Raw genomic sequence first — 22,298 nt, forward strand, 5'->3', positions numbered from 1 at the left:
CAAGCAGTTTGCAATATGCTTAGTGTATCTACATTAGATAAGAAGGGATTTGCGATTCATTTTGAAAACAGTAAGTGCACAATCTCTAAAAATGATGAAGTGTATGCTGAAGCTTTTATGCATAATGATGTTTATAAACTGAGCATTTCAGGTGAAGCCTCACATATGGCGCAAGTAAGGAAGAATGATGGTAAATGTAGTCTGGAATCTGGCACCGCCGCCTGGGACATCGTGATTTTAAGGTGATCCAGGATCTTTACAGTAAGCAACTAGCCACTGGCATTCAGATAAGTGCAGATACTAGTAAAATGGAGAAATGCATAGACTGTGTTACTCAAAAAGGTGTGAGACCCTCATTTCCTGCATACACAGGAAATAGGAGTAATAAAGTGCTGGACTTAATACACAGTGACTTATGTGGACCGTTTAATATCCCATCATTGGGAAATAACAGATTTGTGCTAATATTCTTGGATGATTTCTCTAGATATTGTGTGGCCTATTTGCTGAAAGAAAAAAGTCAAGTCACAGACATGCTGAAGAAATACGTAGCCATGGTGAGCAATAAATTTGAAAGAAAACCAAAGGTTCTTCAGACCGACAATAGTGGTGAGTTCACTTCACAAAGCATGCGCACATTTCTAGAACAAGAAGGCATTCAACATATCACAACAGTAGCTTATACACCAGAGCAAAATTCTGTTGCAGAGAGAAAATTTAGGTCACTTGTGGAAATGACCAGATGTATGCTGTCAGATAGCAATCTCCCTAAAAGACTATGGGGGGAAGCCATCCTCACAGCAGTGTACCTACAAAACAGAATGCCAACTAAAGGCGCTGAGCGCACACCACATGAGACATGGCATGGTAGGAAGCCAAACCTGTCACACATAAGAACATTTGGAAGTACAGCATATGCTCATGTACCAAAGCAAAGAAGGCATAAGCTGGATTCCACAACAGAAAGGGGCATTTTAGTTGGCTATGCTCCAGGACACAAAGGATATAGAATTTTGAATCTGAAAACTGGCATTGTTGGCATAAGACATGTTACATATTTTGATGAAAACAAAAGGGTTGATAAAGGCTGGATTATCCCAGATGAGCCTTATCATCCAGAATATGAAACTAGAACCATAATAGACATGCCAGTGTATATAAATGCCATACCAAGGCAGATGTCTGAAAGCAACTCATCTGTATCTAACGAGGAACAGGCAGAGGAAGCAGACACAGAAAGGATCATTGAAGAAGACAGTACAGTTGGAGAAGGGGAATCAATTGGAGAAGTACTCTCAGATTTAGAGGATGCGGAAAGGTCAGACCAACCTGTTGTCAGACGCTCATCCAGGGAAAACAAAGGTGTTCCACCCCCAAGACTGTCTTACCTAACAAAGTCAGCAGAAGCTCAAGAGCCCTTAACATGGGATGAGATTGAGAAAATGTCAGCAGAAGAAGCTGCTGAATGGCATAAAGCTGCACAAGAAGAAATTGATGCATTGGATAAAAATAATACTTGGATTCTTACAAAATTACCTCCTGGCAAGAAAGCTATAGGATGCAAATGGGTATTCAAGTTAAAAAGGAATGCACAAGGAAAAGTGGAAAGGTATAAAGCCAGATTAGTGGCAAAGGGATATCTTCAAAAATATGGAGAAGATTTTGATGAAGTGTTTGCACCTGTAGTGAAACACACGACAATCAGAACACTTCTGAGCATTGCAGTCTCAAAAGGCATGCAAGTCAACCACATTGATGTGAAAACAGCATTTCTTCACGGAGATATAACTGAAGACTTGTACATGGAACAGCCAACAGGTTTCATAAATACAAAACAAAGACAGCTAGTGTGTAAATTAAACAAAGGTCTTTATGGATTAAAGCAAAGTGCAAAATGTTGGAATGAAAAATTGCATGAAATATTGACAAATTTAGGATTTAAGCAAGGTGAAGCAGATAAATGCTTGTACACTAGGTGCACAAATGGACAATATGCATACATTTTAGCTTTTGTTGATGATCTGCTCATTGCAAGCAAAAGTGAGCAAGAGTACAAGGACATTGTAAAGTGTTTAAACCTCAATGTTGAGATAAAAGAACTTGGAAATGTGTCATACTATCTTGGTATAGAAATTGAGAAACAAAATGATGGTTCTTATCTTCTAAGCCAGAAGCAGAAAATAAATGAGCTTATTGAAAGTTTAGGTATGCAAGATGCCCAAGTTGTAAGCACTCCCATGATCACTGATTTTCTGAAGGATGAAACAGTAAGAGAACCTTTACCAGATAACATCCAATATAGATCAGCCATAGGTAAGCTTTTATATCTAGCTACCACATACAGGGCTGATATAGCAAATGCAGTAGGAATTTTGAGCAGAAGGGTCAGCTCACCTACCAAATCAGATTGGACTGCAGTTAAAAGGATGGTAAGGTATTTAAAGGGTACCATTGATTGTAAATTAAAGATTTCAGCCAATAGTAATCCAAAACTAATATGTTACTGTGATTCAGATTGGGCAGGGGATCATTCTGATTATAAATCCACAAGTGGATGTGTTTATGTATGGAAATGTACAAATTTCATGGGCCAGTCATAAACAAAGTATTGTGAGTTTGTCTTCTACAGAAGCTGAATATGTGGCCGTATCGGAAGCGTGCAGAGAACTGATGTGGATTGAAAAACTTATGCTGGATTTTGGTATAGCTGAAAAGAGACCAATCCAGATAATGGAAGATAATCAGAGCTGCATCCGACTGTCACAGAATGACAAGGTTCAGTCACGCACCAAGCACATCGCAACGAAATACCACAACGTGCGAGAGTTGGCGAAAGAAGGGGTCATCAGTCTACACTATTGTCACACCAGTGAGATGACAGCTGACATCATGACCAAACCGTTACCCAGAGAACATTTTGTGAATCTGCGTATAAAGCTTGGACTTTGTATGAATAAATAATTGCATGACAGTTATGCATGAGAAGGGGTTTGTTGGAATGTAATTGTATTTTACATGCATTGCCTGTCACCTATTATTTCTCTGTGATTACTCTGTGACCTCTGATGTGAATTACTTAGAGAGGTCACACAGCTATGCAACTTCCTGTGGGGGTAGATGCAGCAGATGCAGCACATGGAGCACATGGAGCTCATGATCTCTCCTAACCTGAGAGGATCTATGGTGGTGTGAGCATCCATTACCATCTAAGCACATGGAAGGAGCTGATAATACAAATGTATAGTAATATGTATATATAAGCCTGTCTGATTATAATCTAACTGCAAACTGTGAGTAAACAGATGTTTTGTTACTTCAACTTTAAAGTGACTCAGCAGTGAATTATTCAGGGATGAATGAGAGAGAGATGAAGAAAGAAATTAACATTTCTAAAGCTGAAGCTGTGTGTACTAAAATCTGCTAATTATTTACTACAAATAATCCAACAGTTTTGAGGGGCATTTTTGATATGATGTCTAAGTCTATTTAGCCCTGGATGTTTTTGTTTTGTTCCATTATGGCAGAAAAACGTCCAAGTGTTAGGAACACCCAGATCCCGCCCTTAACATACCCCTGACATGCCCCCTTGTGATTTGAATGCACTTCTGACGGGCTTCATAGAAAAACGTCTAAAAATTGATTTTGAAAATACCATCTTGGACGTTTTTGTGAGAAAAACATCCAAATGCAGATTTATGCCACTTTTTGGACATTTTTCTCTTTTGAAAATGAACCCCTTTGTAGTCTATACATGATGAAACTGTAAATGGTTTCCTTTGGAGCCCCTTGCTAATAGCCCCACAAGTTTTACTGTTGGTGGCTTCTGGTTGTTAACCTAAGCAGTAGAATCCCACCAGCAGGAAGCCAAGCAAAAACAGAGCAAGTCTAGTATGCAAATTCTTAGTTTTACAGATTCACTGCAGAGCTCACTGACAGTTTGTATGGATTGTACATTCTCCCTATATTTAGGATGAAAAAAAAAAGACAGCTGGGAAGGTTCTTATCACTACTGCGTGTCTTTGTCTTCAGCCTAAAACATTGACAGATTGTAAAACTTATGCAAGCAACAGAAGTGAGGTAGAGAATCTATCAGACCTTGCACTGTCTTTCTGGCATGAAGACCCATTTTAGATAAGTTATAGATGTCTATAAAATCTTGAGTGGAATGGAATGGGTAGACATGAGTTGCTTGTTTACTCTTTCCAAAAGTACAAAGGATTAGGGGGCATTCAGTGAAAATACTAAGTGGCAAATTTAAAACAAATCGGAGTAAATATTTCTTCACTCATTGTGTAATTAAGCTCTGGAATTTGTTACCAGAGAGTGTAATAAAAGTGGTTAGCATAGTAGGGTTTTTATAAAGTTTTGGAGAAGTTTGTAAACCATTATTAAGAGGGACTTGGGAAAAGCCACTGCTTATTCCTTGGACAAGCAGCATAAAATTAGTTTTGCTCTTCTGAAATCTTGCCAGGTTCTTGTGATCTGCATTGGCCACTGTTGGAAACAGGATACTGGGTTTGATGGACCTTCAGTCTGTCCCAGTATGGTGATGCTTATGTACTTACTAGTAAAAAAGGCCCTTTTCATAAACAAATGAAACAAGCGCTAGCAAGGCTATAGAGAGAGAGTGTGTATATGTATGTGTGTCTGTGTGACACAGAGAAAGTGTGTGTGTGTGTCTCTGTGTGAAAGAGAGTGTGCACAGGTAGGGTGAAAATGAAGAGACAGCAGTGAAATTTTACATAGGACAGCTGAACCATTTAAGGCGTGTTTGTGTGTCTGTGTGAGAGAGTGTGTATATGTGTGTGGGTGCGTGTGTGTGTGTGTGTGCGTCTGTGTGAAAGAGAGTGTGAAAGGGTAGGGTGAAAATGAAGAGACAGCATTATAATTGTACATAGCACAGCCCAAACATTTGAGGCAGTTATTGCCTTATCTCCCCTGCCGCCCCCTCCATACCCAACGATTCGTTCCTTGTCCTCCATCCGCTCTGTGTCCCGTGTGTATGTGAGAGAGAGAGAGAGAGAGAGAGGTGCTAGCAGTCCCTGTGATAGTGGCAGGTCAGGTGCTCATTATAGCCAGTTAAGAGTGAGAGTGTGTGTGTATGTGCTGGTTTTTTTCCTTCCCTCCTATGCCCTCCGTGTCCGTTGTTTGTGTGGAGAGCAGAGATCTATATGGTCCTTTTAGCATTGCTGTTGACATCGCGTAGCAACTGTGTGCTGCTGGTTTTCATTGTTCCGCGATGTGTCTTATGTCACGTTCCGTCGCTTAGTAACAGGTTCGTGATGCGATTGGTTGAGTGTCATTGGTCCGCCCTCGACGTCATGACGTTTGACGCGGGGGGCGGGGCCAGCACTCATGGGCGAATTCCGGGTTTCACCACCATGCATTTAGAACGTTGGGACTTGTGGAGGCTTCAGAACATTGGAGGTGCGTTTTATATAGAGAGATGTACTGTAGAGATCAGAATTGAGACAGAGTATGCTTAGTTCCCCCTTATTTGATAAGAAGCTCTGCAAAATGCAGAGTCTTTTAAAAAAAATTGCCATGACACCAAACAGGAGAAGCATCTTTCCCTTGGAGCTTCACATGTGTAGGCTGCAGTATATACATGCATATGTACCGATTTGACAAGTGTGTATATATTTGCCAGTGCCTACACAAGCAAAGTCTGTTAGGGAGAAGTCCAAAAAAACAAGATTTAAAAGTCTATTGTATTTCTCATCACATAGCCCGAGTCAAGTCTTGACTTACAGGTATGAAGCAATCAGCATGCAGTGAGTGAGGGGAAAAAAGTAGTCCAAGTCTATTGTATTGATTAAAATTCAGCACACATGCAGTTCATAATAACATAGTAGAGAATGGCAGAAAAAGACCTGCATGGTCCATCCAGTCTGCCCAACAAGATAAACTCATATGTGCTATTTTTTGTGTATACCTTACCTTGATTTGTACCTGTCCTTTTCAGGGCACAGACTGTATAAGTCTGCCCAGCACTATCACTGCCTCCCAACCACCAGCCCCGCCTCCCACCACAGGCTCTGGCACAGACCGAATAAGTCTGCCCAGCACTATCCCCGGCTCCCAACCACCAGTCCCGCCTCCCACCACTGGCTCTGGCACAGACCGTATAAGTCTGCCCAGCACTATCCCCGCCTCCCACCACCGGCTCGGCCACCCAATCTCGGCTAAGCTCCTGAGGATCAGCTGAGTTCAGCTGGAGGCATGAGTCGACACGGGCTGTGTTTCGGCAATACCGCCTGTATCGGGAATCCAGTCCTCTGTAGTGTTGGTCCTTTTAATTTGAAACAAACCAAAGGATGCAGTTCAAATGAGGCACTAGTAATTGAACATAGGAACAGCAGGCTCCTCTGCAACCATGATGAGAAATACAATAGACTTTTAAATCTTGTTTTCCTTGGACCTCTTTTTTCCTCACTCATTGCTTGCTGTATTCATTTGAAATGACATGTCATTTTCTGCCTGAAACAATAGGAAAGCTAACTTTGGGGGGGGGGGGGGTATCTGCTTTATTAATAGAGCACACTCTTTCAAAAGAGTGTGCACTTTCTGCAAAGAGTGCAGACTCCCACCCCACCCAAATCACACCCCATTGAAATTGCTGCATCCCGGCCATCTACATGCAGAAATAGTGGCTTTCGAAAGCTGCCATTCACACATGTAGCCAATGCACATGCTTTTAAAGTGAACTCCTTTATTTATTTAGTCTCTTCTTGGCTGAAGACGCTATCTAATTAGGGGGGAGAAGAATGAGGGTTAGGTGGAATTAAAGCCTAAGAGGTAAATCAAAGGGTAGAATGAGGGTTTGCAGCGGATAGAATGCATAAAATGATAGAATGCATAAAGCAATGCAGGAGCAATGTTTTATTTATACAATGCAAGTACTACTTCTCACGGTCTCAACATCTGAAGCACTGCCAGTTCTGTTACTTACTGTTTTGCTTTCTTAAATGCACTGATACATGACCGAGTCTTCTCAGCTTTGCTTTACCATCAACCTATAGTTTCATTCTACCTGACAGATGAAGAAGAAATCTTCCATATACAGTATGTACAGTGTACTTTGCATAGCAGTCAAGTTAGGTCTAGTGCAAGGGGACTGTTCTGACCAGTGCTAGATCTGAATGTCTTTGCAGAAAACTTTGACTTCCTGTTAGAGATGGGCTAATTGTGTGATAGCATGGTGCAAACATAACATTTTCTTCCCCCAACGTATTCATGCACACTCACTCTCCCCTACCTACCTACCCTTACCATATGGAACTAAGCTATTTCTCTTCAGACATAGAGAAGTAACTTGTGATTTTAGATTAATAAAAGACCAAAGTGATGAACTTTATCACTTGTTCCCCCGTTTCTTCAGTGGTCGTATTGATGCATAACAACATAAGAACATAAGCACTGCCATACTGGGACAGACCAAAGGTCCATCAAGCCTGGTATCTTGTTTCCTACAGTAGCCAGTCCAGGTTACAAGTACCTGGCAAGATTGCAGAACAGTATATCAGATTTTATGCTGCTTATCCTAGAAATAAGCAGTAGATTTTCCCAAGTCCATCGAATAATGGCTTATGGATTTTTCATTTAGGAAATTATCCAAACCTTTTTAAAATCTTGCTAAGCTAACAACTTTTACCACATGCACTAGCAATAAATTCCAAAACTGAATTACACGTTGAGTGAAGAAATATTTTCTTTAGTTGATTGTAAATTTACTACATGTTAATTTCATTGTGTGCCCCTTAGTCCTAGTATTTTTGGAAAGAGTAAACAAGCGATTCACTCCACTCAGTATTTTATAGATCTCTATCATAACTCCTCTCAGCTCTCTCTTCTCCAAGCTGAAGAGCCCTAGCCGCTTTAGCCTTTCCACATAGAGAAGTCATCCCATCCCCTCTATCATTTTCATTGCCCTCCTCTGTACCTTTTCTAATTCCTCTATATCTTTTTTAGATACGGTGACCAGAGCTGCACCAGAATTGCACAGAATTTGAGGTGTGGTTCCACCAAGGAGCAATACAAAGGCATTTTAACATTCTCATTTTTGTTTTCCATTCCTTCCCTAATAATTCCTAATATTCTATTTGCTTTCTTAGCCACCACTGCACACTAAGCAGAGGGTTTCAGTGTATCATCAACGATGACACCTAGATGTTTTCTTGGGCGGGGACTCCTAATGTGGAACTTTGCATCACATAGTTGGGTTCCTTTTTCCCATATGCATCACTTTGCACTCGCTTACATTAACTGCCAGATTCTATATATCGCACCTAGCATTCTGCGCTTACATCCAAATGTATTCCATAACAATGCACGTAACTTAATTGGCTTAACAAGCCAATCACCATTGTTAACAGCATTTAACAAGCAATAATGAGCACTAATGGACAATAATTAGAATTTACTCGCATAACTTGCTAAGCATATGCTGAAACTCACTGCACCTAAATTCTAATGCGCTCATATAAAAAGGGGCATGGTTATGGGTGGGGAAATGGGTGTTCCATTGGTGTGCTCAAAGTTATATGCATTGTTATAGAATATGGCCCAGCCTGAGTAAATCTACATGCAGGGATTTACAACACATTTTCGTTGGTGTAAATGGATGTGTGTAGTTTTAGGCGCTGGAATATCAACTTAAGCGTTTTCTATATACCACACCTAAATCTTATAGAATACACTTTGGGCCAGATACAGTAAACTTTAACGACCCTTTTACAACCCATTAACGAACAAGTTTTAAACCGTGACATGCATTAAAGGCCTTTTTCCGATGATGGTAGCAGCTAACGAAAATGGAATGCAGATGAGCGATTCATGTAGAAACCCTATTGTAACGAGATGCACTATCCTTTTCGAATTGCCTTAATGCAGCAAAACGCCAAGAAATCTAACAAGAGGTCTGTACCTCTCGTTAGGGCTGCCCGGCTTTCAAACTGCAAGGAAAAAAAAACCCTTCCTATATCTAATACCAAAAAGTGAAGGGAAGAAAAACCATCGAGAACCTCCAGCTCAGGAGCATCTCAAATTTAAAGGAAATGAAAAGAATCCGCTTAAATATTCTGCACTAGAACCAGCAAAAATCTTAAATATCAAACCTGCAAATTTAAATATGATGTGAGCCTGAACAGGCAACCAATGCAGTTTTATCAAGGTAGGAGTAACTATCAAATTTCTTCCCTCCCTTTCTCCTCCTTTAAAACGACGGCTCCCTCCATCCATGCTTTAGGGGCCGATTACCGACGGGGATTACACCAGTATAATGCATTGTACTTTACAATACCGCAGCAAACATGTGCGACTTGTTTTTTTGGTGCATTCTTCGTTTTTCAAATTCGTTAAGGACTTTTACGTTTTAGATTTTTTTACGTTTGGTTGATGCATCTGGCCCTTAGTCTCATAAGGTCCTCGTGCAATTTTTCCATATCCTCTGAATGTGTGTCATCAGCAACTTAATTACCTCACAAGTTATTCCCATCTTTAGATCATTTATGGAAAAATTAGGACTTACCTGATAATTTTCTTTCCATTAGTTCTTCACACTATTCCAGGATGAGTGAGTAGTTATATCCATCGACCAGCAGGTGGAGATAGAAAATACAGAACTGAGCACCACTACATAGCTCCCTGCTAGCAGCTCAGCTCCTTAGTATCAGTCCTCAAGCAAGGAAGAAAGATTGCCCAATCAGGCGCATGGTCAGCATCCAACATATCCAGCCCCAAGAACCATCCGAAGACAAGGTCCCTGGAAAACAGGATCCAAAGACCATGCATAGAGCCACCAATCAGGGCGTCAAACCACAGGAGGGCTCCTGGAATAGTGTGAAGAACTAATGGAAAGAAAATTATCAGGTAAGTCCTAATTTCTCCTGGAGGACGCTGGGGCCCGCTCACCCAGCTCCTGAACCAAATTGTTGAGGTCATTCCCAAAAAGAAATGTGTCTCAAAAGAGTAACCTGACCACGCAGGCCTTTGAAGTGGCAACGGCCACCCACGCCCGCAGCCAGAACTGACGCCTCACGGAGAGCGTCAAAGACATGCCTGTGGCTTAAAAACTGACATACACAGTGTCTATCAAACAGGCTAAGCCTGCCTCCATCCAGGCAGCCCGGGGACTGCCCCGGGAAAAAGGACTGCTGATGTCACTGCAAACAGGCCTGTGCCACTAAAGGGCTACAAATAAAAGCCTGCAGCTCTATAGCACGGTCCTCCCAACCTTTAGGCCTGTGTCAGACGCACTCCACCTTGTGGCAAGCAGGACCCGAATGTCCAGGTGAATGAAGAAATACCCTGGATGGTCCCCTGAGGCTCTTCATAAGGCTAGCCACCTGACTACCTTCCAGAAACTCCCCAAGGGAGCGCTGCAAGTGCCTCTGAAATCAGGGGGCCGCCTCCTAGCAGCCCAACTGGAGCGAACTCTGAGACTAAGTCTCCACGGGGCAGCAGTCGCGATCCCCTGGGAACAGGCAGGGAGATCCCCATCTCCTCTCTCTCCCCAGAGCTGCTAGGCCTGCTGGAGAAAAGGCTCCTAGCACCAGCCCAAGGCCCAGTGGAGCAGACAAAGGGCTAGCCCTGACCCAGGGCCTCCCCCCGAAGGGACCCCCACCTACACAGCTGCCAGTGCAGGGGCTTCGCTTCTGCCAGGCAAAAATAAAATGGCTACCATTCCTGCCTCTTTCTGAGGCGAAGCACCAAGGCCCTGCACCGGGGACCAGAGCCGAAAGAAACGTGCAGCTGTGACCGAGCGCGCCCTGTATGTGTGAGCCCTGAATCAGCTCCTCCACTTGGGAACCAGACTGCACACCGTGCAGCGGCCCAAGGAGGAACACCGCTCACTGCAAGACGGGCAGCAGGTCACACACTAAGCGGGGGTTGCCATGGCTAGAGACTGCCGCTGCGCAGGAAAACATGTGGTGCACCTGGCTATGCACCCACTTTTTTTATTTTTTAAATTGGAGCACAGCACAAACAAGCAAAAATATGTCCTTTTTTTTTTTTTTTTTTACATTCAGGTAGATTAGGCAGTTTTCTGTCTTCGGAGGAATCAGAGTCTGTTTGCATCTGCCAAAGACCTCAAGGAGCAGTTGTGAGATTTCAACCAGGCTCCCTTGTTTCTCACTCCACTGATCTAATCATTAAACTGCTCCTCCATTTCCTCCATGGTTTTATTTTTATTTTTTGTAGCACCGACACACAGTGCTCCCATCGATGTCCCAAGGCCTTAAGCACAGCAGAAAGGACCAACCACCCTGGGTCCACGCTACCCGGGGACACAGTCACCCCCCCTTTCAGAGCAGGGCACGGCAGCAGCACCAGCCTGCCAGACTCACTGTGTTGCCTGCGACTCCTCATCTTCTGAACAGACAGGATGCTGAGCAGGCTCTCACACAGAGGGAAAACAGGGAAAATGTGCAGAACACCCCAGGGGGAAGGCACGACAGGGACCCAGCACCACCAGGTATGTCTGCTCAACTGGGAACCAGTTGACCAACTGGACCAGGAGCAAGGCCTCAGAACCAGAGACAGAAGAAGTCTGTCCATCCACCTGCTGGAGATAGAAGATACTAAGGAGCTGAGCTGCTAGCAGGGAGCTATGTAGTGGTGCTCAGTTCTGTATTCTCTATCTTCACCTGCTGGTCGATGTATATAACTACTCACTCGTCCTGGAATAGCGGGAATGAACGTAATGGAAAAATATATTAAAAAGCAGCGAAAGAAATGGAGGTGACTAGAGATTGAGTCCGCAATGACACAGTAGGCCAGAGCAAAGTTTAGATGACCAGAAGACCCTTATCTGCCAACTACTGTCTGGATCAGACTTTTTGAGCTAATGCATCATACTTCCTTTCTGGACATATTTGAAATCCCATCTAAAACCTCTTCTTTTTAGGCTGCTTGTAAATTTTAGCCATTTCCAATAGCCTCTTTTATGTCATGTAGAATTTTCATAACTAGATTGTAAGATCTGTATAGTAGGGACGATTTCTTATGCAGGAGTGTACCTGCAGATCCATCTCTGCCCTGCTATGCTTGACACCTCTGCCATTTTGGGGGAGCCCATTACATTCTATTTCTGTCTCCACTGACCCCATCTTTGAGGGCTGGGAGAAGAGAGAAAAGGCCTGGCATAGCTAGAGAATTGCCACTGAAGGGACTAGACTCTTTTGAAGCCTCTCTGGGAGTGACAAAGATGAAAGAAGATAATGCTGAATTGCTGGGAGGATCCTGAGGTTATTGGATCTAATCTAATTTTAAACTTTTGTTCACTGCTTAATCCTTCCTTGGTCCTGAGTGGTTCAAAAACAAGAGCGAGCCAATACAATCATAAGAAAATTAGTAAAATGAAGTGGTACAAAAATCAAACAGTTTTAAGAGTTGTCTAATTCAAATATTTTCTGAAAAGAAATGTTTTTAAATCGTTCCAAAATAAGACAAGTGGGTTTGCATTTAATTCCCATGGGCACACTGTTCCAAATATATACAGCCTGAAAGAAAAAAGAACTAAGACAGATGAAAAGCTCAGAAAACTACGGTCACAAACCCAGAATGTTTTATTAGATTATGATAACCCAATCAGGTTTATGAAAAATACGGATGCTTAGCCAGATAGAATTAGAAAGACCAAACACAACATCTTAAAGGCGCCTTGAGTTTGAATTGGGAACCAGTGAAATCTTTTAGTGTGACACCTTTGTTGATGTCATACTTCTTCATTCTAAAAATCATTTTACATATAGCGTGTTGTAATAATTGAAATTTCTTTGGTAAATTGGTGGAACTTCCAGAATAAACTGAATTATAATAATCTATCTGGGAATGTATCAGCGACTGGACCACTAAGGCAAAGTGATCCTCATAAAATATGGTTTTTCACCAACCTAAACTGTCTTATCTAAAATAGATTATTAATCCGAAGCTCCAATGTTAATGAAGTATCTACAATCCTCCCGAAAATTTCTGCTGTTGTCTCAGCTGGTAATATCTCACCATAGCATACCATGCCATACTTTGTATTGTTATTTAAATATTTTTACTGATGTAATTGTATATTGCTTATGTTTGACTTAATCTTGCTGGAAACCACCTTGTGCGAACTCCTTCAAAAAGGAGGTAAATAAATCCAAATCAATCAATAAATAAAATAGCAGTAACAGCTATGCTGCACTTGTGATGCAGTGCAAAGCTCCCTTTTAGATAAGTATCTGGTTTCTATGCAGTGTCTGCTGCCGTTGGCCGGGGAGTAAAAATGTTGATGTTGACATGAATAACTAATGTTAATTAAACTAGTATACTGTGAACCTTGCAGAAGGCTAGAGTCGCATCTGTCATGGTGGCTGTGGGAATGAGAGCTGTCAGCTATTACTGGCATGCTCCCTCAGGAATATAAACTGGTAATAATAAAAGGGTTTTCCCATTATGTCTCTGTGGGGAAGAATGCTTAGCACATAGCCTCTCCCCACTCCCCAAAATATCTGATGCTGTGACATGAATGAGATACAGTTGTGAAAGCCCTGGGTAGGTAGCCAGTCTAGCAACTGCATTATTTCAGCTCCCTGAGCGAATAGGATGTGAAATGTGTCTACTGCTTGCACAGAACGAGTAGTTCTAAAATGAAATGCAAAAAGTTGCTGACTCAAAAGCGAAAGGGAAATGGGACTTGGTATAGACCTTTCCGTGTTTTTTTTTTTTTTGCAACTACATTCAAAGCAGTTTACATAGGTGAGATTTGGGCCGGGAGCCGCCAAAAGAGGAAGAGTGAAAGTGGAACTCTTGGTGTGGTTTTTGACAGCGCTAGTTTCCAGTGTAGTACTGCCCTAAACCGAGCATGTGTGAGTGACTGCCAAGAGCTGGATACTTTTGGCAACGAAGCGGAGAGAGGGAGCGAGAGCATCAGTCTGCTCTGAAGTAGTGAGTAAAGTGTTCTGAGCATGGAATGACGTACATCGGGACTGGAGCAGAAATACGGAAGACTCGCAGCCGGGCCCTCTCTGCCGGTGGGGGAGGGCGAGCAGAGCGCGCTGGGCTTCTCCCGGTGTGGCTACGAGGAGCTACTTTTCTGTCACGCTAACAATCTCGTCAGCGTTCGCTTTTCGTTTCATTCGGGTTCCTCTGCTTTTTTAAAGGCAACCACTCGAAGTAGCTTTTCGGCACAGGACACTAGCTTCTTTCCCGTTTTCTTTACATGACATTCTGCATTTGGAAAAGAACGGGCGGAAAACTGGCACGGGAATTAAGGATGCGGGGAGAAACCCAGCCTATCTACGTGTGTTGTGTATATGATTTTTGTTTTCTTTAACGAGCTCTGCTTCTACAGATTTTTTTTTCTCCGGCAGCTGGCTGGACTCGCTGCAGGGAGGGTCTCGCGCTGCCGCCCGCCGTCTCGCAGCGTTCATGAGTCTGGCAGCGGGAGTCGAACCAGGCAGGCAGCAGCAGGAGCGTCTCGCGCCTCCCCCCAGGGCGGGAGGATGCGCTGAGCGCCGCGCGCCCCTGCACGCGCCCGCGCGCCCGGAGGGGACGGGATTATTATGTCCAGTGACCAGCGCAACAGCACAGCCGGCAACGAAGCTCACGTCAAGGACCTGCTCTTGGGAAAAGGTATTTTCGCCCCCCCCCCCCTTCTCTTCGTCTCTGTCATTCCTATGTGTGTCCCGGTGAGGGGCGAGGAGTAGCCTCCCGACCCAACCTGCCAAGGAAGAGTTTCCCCTCTGACTAGGAAAGACCTGCAAAGGGTTTGCGCCTTTGAAGTCTGTGGAAACGGGTGATGTGAGAAAGAGGTTGCTTTGGAAAGTTTGGCACAGACAGTGCTAAATAATCTTTATACAGGGCACAGAAACACATAAGAGAGAGCCCGTGCAAGTACTAATTCGTGAGCTCTCGGGGGGGGGGGGGGGGGCGGCAGGTCATTTGCTCCCCTCCCCCCCATTCTATATGTTAATGCTACTCTGATTTTTGACCATAGGAGCCAACTCTGTGGGTGCTTGAGCACCCCCCAATATTGAGAAAATTCCTTGTGTGACTCCAGGGAGGGGTTATTTCCATTGGGATTAGCACCCACAATAATTATGAAAAGTTGGCTCCTATGTTTTTGACTCTATGCATCTCTGTTTGTTGAGTGTGCTCTTACCCTCTAAAAACTTTCCGTGGGCGCGGTGCAAGTTCCGAGGATGTTGTTTACTTGGGTGCAGTGTAGTGGTACCTAAGAGTCTGGTGGAGGATGACCATGTGTTGTACATCGGTAGTTTTAGTGCGAAAAGTGGGCTTTTAGCGGTTTCTCTTCAGGTAGCGTAAAAATTGGAACCAAAAGTGTTTTCTTACTGCCTCCTATTAGTTTGCTGCTAATTGGTTCTCAGTGGACGATGTTTGGTGCCCGGAGGCATGTATATGTGTGCTGCAGAACTCCTTGCCCTGCTGCTGCTCAGGTGACTGCAAGCTGATAGAGCTGCAGTGCTGCTCCAGCCTCCAGAGGAACTCCTGGCAGGAGGGAGGCTGTTATCCCCCGAGGACGGGGGAAATGTAGACAGTAGAGGGTCGGCACTGGGAGTGACATCGCGTTCCGTGGATGTCTGTATTTTAGGAAAGATTTGAGTTTGATGCACCCACTGGGTGCCAAGAACAGCGTCTTCATTTGCAGACATATCACCGGTGAGCCTGCCAAAGGTTTTCTCTGAGTGTCCAGAGCTAATCAGCCTTTGTCATTCAGGCAGTGAACTTGTAGCACAGGGTTTGCTAATGCTGCTCTAACAGGATGGAAGTTCAAGGCATTACTTTGTGATTATTTAGTGTAGGGCTGTTTTCGCTACTGTTCACTTTTGCTAGGCTTAGATTATCTATAGAAGACAGCATGGCCTTTGGAAAATGGAGCTGGGTATTGTAGGATCTTTTGATTTTTAATGTCTGGTTCTAGCTACATGGATGTTGTTTTATTATGATTGTTGCTTTGTTGATGATACCAGAAGGAGATAGGATTGTGATGTTAGAGATCTTAACATGGCTAGACTGCAGCTAGCAGATCTGTACTGTGACAATTAAAGTGGATAACGATGCTCAGGGGAGGATGGGGAAAGAAGGCATACATATGCCCCCTAATTCAATAATCTTAGGGCCTAAATTTAAGCACATATGCATTGCTAAGATTGTAGAATACCAGCACTTGTGTGTGTGATACTCAGGTGTATAAGGGCTATGTGCATGTACAGTATTCTATAGGGACAGATTCTATATAAGGTGCCAAAAAATCTGCATGGTAAACATTTTCGCCTAAGTGTATAGAATATGCTTAGTTGATATCTCTAAAACTGTGCATTGTAAGGTTTCCACCACCGGGAGACTCTTGGAAAAGCCTCCTGCAGTGGGAGACTCTTGAGTCCCTCAACCCTTTAACTGAGCTGTGTGCTGTAATCCACTGCTATAGAGCACATGGCAATCCACAAGGTCAGATCAGTATACTTTATTGTAATCCCTTTGTGTCAACTGCTCCTCCAAAGGTAGTTCCCACCACAGCATTTCTCAAGAAGCATAGTATTCAAAACAAAACAAAAACCCCCAAAAGATTCCAAAATCTCAGCAGTTCATATAAAGCAGTTATGCAAAGCAATTCTCCAGAGTAGCTCAAAAAGGGCTCAAGCTCCCAGCAGTTCATGTATATCAGTTATGCAAAGTAATTCTCCAAACACGGTAGATCAAAAAGGGTTCAAAACTCCCCAGCAGTTCATGTAAGCAGTTATGTAAAACAATTCCCCAAACACAGCAGTTCAGAAAGGGTTCAAACTCCTAGCAGTTCATGTATAGCAGTTATGCCCAAAACCACCACTCTTCCTCTCTCCCTTTCAAAAGAAATCAACCAGTCCTAGGGAGAGTGGCAAGGGACCCTCCCTAACCAGGCCAGCATTATACCCTGACCACAACCTGCATGACCCTTCCGTGGTAAACCTGTTTTCTCAGCTCCCCTTGTGGGATAGCCACCTTTTCCCTTCTTCTACCAGGCTCTCCTCCCGAGCAGCCCTCTCCTTTTTCACCTCCTTTCCTTCCAGTTTAGTCAGAGCAGCAATCTCCATCTGCTCCTCTTGCTCTAGTTTCTCCCCCTTTTCTTCCCCTTGCCAGTCCATAGGTTCCTCCCCACACCCATTGCTCAGCTGCTCTCCATTTGCTTGATTGGGCAGGTTCAGAACTCCTTCCCTCATCCTGGCTCTCTGGGACAGGTTTTTCCAACTCCCTTCTCTTGCCCTTCTCCTGACCTCCTCTGGGGGCTGTTGGGGATTGAAGTCCTTGTTTCTACCATGGAACGTACTCAAGGGCTGCTGGGAATTGTAGTCTTTTCCTTTTCTCCAGTCCTCCAGGGGAAAATACTCCTTCCTTTCTCTACCCAGTCTCCCTCCCTCTCGAGCCTCCTTGTTCCTCCATGTGCCTTCATTCTCCCTCTCACCCTCATATTCCTCACAGCATCCATTTACACCAATGAAAATGTGTCATAAATCCCTGCACATAGATTTACGCCTACAGGACCATATTCTATAACTACACACATAAATTGGGAATACCCACGGGATGCCCATTTCCTTGCCTATATCCACACCCTTTTTGAACTGCATGCATTACAATTTAGGCAGTTCATTACAGAATATATGTAAATGCCAATTATTGCTAATTAGTTCTCATTATTGCTTGTTAAGTGCTGTTGTCAATCCTGATTAGCTTGTTAAGCCAATTAAGTTGCACGTGTTGTTATAGAATACACCTGGATTTCAGTGCAGCTCTCTAGGCGTGCTATATAGAATCTGACAGATAGCGTGCAACTGCAAGAGGACGTTCACAGTGGAGGGCACATGGGTGGGGCATGGGTGTGTCAATTGTATGCTTGGGTTATAAAATTTGTCATCTAGAGAATATCTTGTCTTACATTTCCCTATCTGTAAGAATGTGGTATGTAAAAAATTCACTCTGCTAATTTCTCCTATCAAGGCACTAAAATTTGGAATTCTCTTCCTAAACCAATCAAGTATACAGATGATTATCTAACTTTTTAAAAGTCTTCTAAAAACACATTTCGTCAGTCTGGCCTTTCTGAATACAAAGAATTCTATTTGAATTTTACCGATACCCTTTTCTTTAATCTTGTTTCCCTTCTAGTTCTGCCTAATTATGCTTTCGCCTATCCACCCTTAATTGTTTGTCCTTGAGATAGTCTAAGTCCCTGGTTACTTACTTCACATGTATTAATTTGCTTCTTGAAAGTTATTGTAATTTGTGTTATATTCTGTACATTATTATGTTTTATTCACTTTATTATTTGTAAACCAGATTGAACTTGAGTCTGTTTGGGGCTAATGTGGGGTATAAGTGTCATGAATAAATAAATAAAATAAAGTGCTACATTTAGATATGCGCATTTACACCAGCCATGGATAGGGCATAAGTGAGCACACTTAAATTTTGATTCATAAATGCCACCTTATATTAATCTCTCTATATAAAACGCACCTCCAACGTTCTGAAGCCTCCACAAGTCCCAACGTTCTAAATGCATGGTGGTGAAACCAGGAATTCGCCCATGAGTGTTGGCCCCGCCCCCCAAGTAAAACGTCATGACGTCGAGGGCGGACCAATGACACTCAACCAATCACATGGCGAACCCGTTACTAAGCGACGGAACGTTACACACAAACAACAGACACAGAGGGCATATGAGGGAAGGAAAAAAACCAGCACATACACACACACTCTCACTCTTAACTGGCTATAATGAGCAACTGACCTGCCACTATCACAGGGACTGCTAGCACCTCTCTCTCTCTCTCTCTCTCTCACACACACATACGCACGGGACACAGAGGGGATGGAAGACAAGGAACGAATCGTTGGGTATGGAGGGGGCGACAGGGGAGATAAGGCAATAACTGCCTCAAATGTTTGTGCTGTGCTATGTACAATTATAATGCTGTCTCTTCATTTTCACCCTACCCTTTCACACTCTCTTTCACACAGTCGCGCACACACACACACTTACACTGTCTCTATCTCACACACACACGCACCCACGCACATATACACACTCTCACACAGACACACAAACACGCCTCAAATGGTTCAGCTGTCCTATGTAAAATTTCACTGCTGTGTCTTCATTTTCACCCTACCTGTGCACACTCTCTTTCACACAGAGACACACACACACACTTTCTCTGTGTCACAGACACACATACATATACACACTCTCACTCTCTCTATAGCCTTGCTAGCGCCCGTTTCATTTGTTTACGAAACGGGCCTTTTTTACTAGTATTCTATAATGGAATGTGGGTGCACAGGTGCCTTTATAGAATTTGCACTCAGTGTGCTCCATTTTGGCACCTCACTTGTGGCGCACTTTATAGAATTGCCCCCATGATGTCCCAGTCTCACTGTGATACTCACTGTGAAGATATTGCATGCATTGCATCCTGGGGTGTAGCCAGACTTCAAAATGGGGGGGATCCAGAGCCCAAAGTGAGGGAGCACATTTTGGCCTTCCTCCGCTCCCCCTGTGCTGCAACGCCACATGCCTTGGCTGATGGGGGTCCCCAACCCCACCAGCTGAAGGATTTCTTCAACAATGCTGTCCTTACATTGCCTGCCCTGCTTCCCCTCACGTTGCGCATGCTTGATTTTGAAATGGAGCATGCTCAGTTCACTAAAATCGAACATGCACGCGACGAGAGGGAAGCAGGGCAGGCAATATAAGGAGAGCAGAGCTGGAGAAACGCTTCAGGTGCCGGGAGTTGGGGACCCACTCGAGCCAAACCATGTGCCCTAGATCCATTTTGGGGTGGCCCCCCGTACCTATGCCACTGATTGCATCAGTTAAGGATGCTCTACATCTCACTCTGAGCTTTTTGAAGAGTTAAGCCAATTTTGGCATGGAATGCTGCTGTTTTCTCTCTTGGCTTATAAGCAGTAGTACTTAGCTTGTCTTTCTGGTTGCTCATTTAACTGCCAACTGTTTGAATTTTTAGCAAAAATAATATATAAGATGATACATTTTTTGACTAGCTATTAGAGGTTAAATCCTCCTTCCTCAGGACAGGGTGGTATGAGCAAAAGATGAGAATACTAGAATAATATGTAAGTGAATCATAAAAGTATTCCTGTGATAGCCTCAAGGGGAAAAGGTGGGCATGGGGGAACAGGAGAGAGATGAATGGGTGAACAGTAGGTGACAAAGAAGTAGAATTTTATGGTTTATGATGTAATACAAAACCCAGATCTTTTAAGTCCTTTCTTGTACGTTTCAAGATATTTTAACATTTTAACTTCAAAAGTCTTACGTTCCTTGATCGTTTTCCTCTTAGTACTGTATTTTGACCATAATATTGATGCAGTGCTCTGGTCTTCAGGAGTGTTCCCCTACAGAGATGTCGTCTTAGTTTGCTTTGTAGCATCTAAAGTGGTATCTGTCTGAACCAAGGATGGGCAACTTTTATACAAAGTACTATTCCTACCCCTAGCATTTCAGAACATTACATTATGTCAGAACCGGAAGTGGACAAAGTTGTGATAAATAAACAAACAATGGAAATAAACTGCTAGAGTGAGCCGGTACGTCAAGCTCCATCTCTGGCCATCTTCAAATCTAAGCTAAAAGCCCACCTTTTTGATGCTGCTTTTAACTCCTAACCCTTATTCACTTATTCAGAACCCTTATTTTATCATCCTCATTTTAGTATTTCCTTATCTCTTATTTGTCCTGATTGTCTGTCCTAATTAGATTGTAAGCTCTGTGGAGCTGGGACTGCCTGTTCATGATCAAGTGAACAGCGCTGCATACATCTAGTAGCGCTATAGAAATGATAAGTAGTAGTAGTAGTAGTATTCTGAAAATATTTGTGAAATACAATATTTAAAATGCCCTAAACTGTGGTTAATAATGTTTTCTGTGTAGACTTTCCATGGTCTCACAGGCCGCATAAAATTCAATGGCAGGCCATAGGATGCTCACCCCTGGTCTGAACTGATTATTGTCAACATCTGTCCTGCCTGAATTTTTAAGACACCGTAGATGAGTCTTGTTTTATTCACCCATTTCCCCTAGCTGGCTTGTTTGTCAGCAGGGGCTGGTAGCTAATTTCCCCTGAAGAGATGCACTTATTTCAAAAGGCCTTATTGCAGATCAGAGAAGAGAAGATTTGACTAGGCAGAAAACACATTTTTTTGTTCTTAAATAATTGTGCGACTAACCTGCATTATTTGTACGTGGGGACAACAGACCCAGTCCTCTTCGGTTACTTCATTTATATGTTTCATAACATTACATTTAGAAAAGGATTCTCCTGTGAAATGAAGCTGTGAAATGTCTGTGTAAGCTGGCGTTTCTTTGCATTATTATTGCACTTTAAGGTGAGCAGACACCTCCAGCCCCCTGTTTACAGAGCTGCGCTAAAGTCAACACATGTGTTTCGGCATTGCCACGCGGCTTTGTAAACATGGGGGCAGGTTTGTTAGCACTCCTCCTTTCATAGGACTATGAGCCAAGGTAACAACAAAAAAAAAACAACAACAAAAAAATAATTTCTTTATGAACTCACTAATGTTGACATGCTTCTGATCTTAAAGAAGAAAAATTGAGCTTTTATGTTGACCATACAAGTGCCATCTCACAAGTATGAATACTAAGTCGTTTGTAATCTTGTCAGCAGCTTTAAAATTAAGCTGTTCTGGGTGCAGTGCTCCAGTCAGGAAATGAGGCAGAGGTTTTCTGGTACTTCTGTGGTTTGTAGCAGTCTGAACTTTTTATGCATGTCCGTTAACTAGATTTAACAGCCAGTATGAACAAGCCTGAAATGTGACTTGCCTCTAGTGTTTGGGAGGCAGTCTGGCCTACAGTTAGGAGGTTAGCAGTGTTTACACCCACATCCTCACTCAAGGGAAAGGTATTAATATAACAAATGGGAGACCCGACTGTTCTTTCAGAGTAACCAACAACACAGTGAGTATACACAGGGACTAGATTTGGGTTAACAAGGGCTGCAGCTTCATTAACCAGATAACCTCAGCTCTGACAAACAGTGCCCCAGCCCCTCCCCCAGTGCTTGGGCATTCCACTGCCACCATCCAACAGCAAGTCACTTTCAAAGCCACTCCAGAAATGTATAAACAGAAGGCTTCCTTTCGCCACTGAGCCCTACCATGGAGAGCCCACCTGCCTGCAACTAGAGCCCAAGGTAAGTCCCCCCATTCTAGCTTGGGCTGAGAAAAAAAAATGCCGTTTCTCCTCCCCCAGGCCAGGAAGATATGTGAAGGGTCATGGG

The 22,298-nt window shown here is 43.3% G+C and overlaps 1 protein-coding gene across 4 annotated transcripts in view; it reads left to right on the forward strand.

Moving 5' to 3' along the window:
- The window catches only part of LDLRAD4 (low density lipoprotein receptor class A domain containing 4), an 819,180-nt gene that overhangs the window by 723,432 nt on the left and 73,450 nt on the right, over window positions 1–22,298 (forward strand). The window contains exon 1 of one of the 4 annotated variants that reach the window (XM_030212508.1): window positions 13,895–14,613. The exons of the other annotated variants lie outside the window; for them this stretch is intronic. Coding sequence (XP_030068368.1) covers window positions 14,544–14,613 — 70 coding nt within the window. The 5' untranslated portion in view covers window positions 13,895–14,543. Of the gene's footprint in view, window positions 1–13,894; window positions 14,614–22,298 lie in introns of those variants that run through there. 4 annotated transcript variants of the gene reach the window in all.

This window comes from Microcaecilia unicolor, chromosome 1 (assembly GCF_901765095.1).
Source record: "Microcaecilia unicolor chromosome 1, aMicUni1.1, whole genome shotgun sequence".
NCBI classification, from domain to species: Eukaryota; Metazoa; Chordata; class Amphibia; order Gymnophiona; family Siphonopidae; genus Microcaecilia; species Microcaecilia unicolor.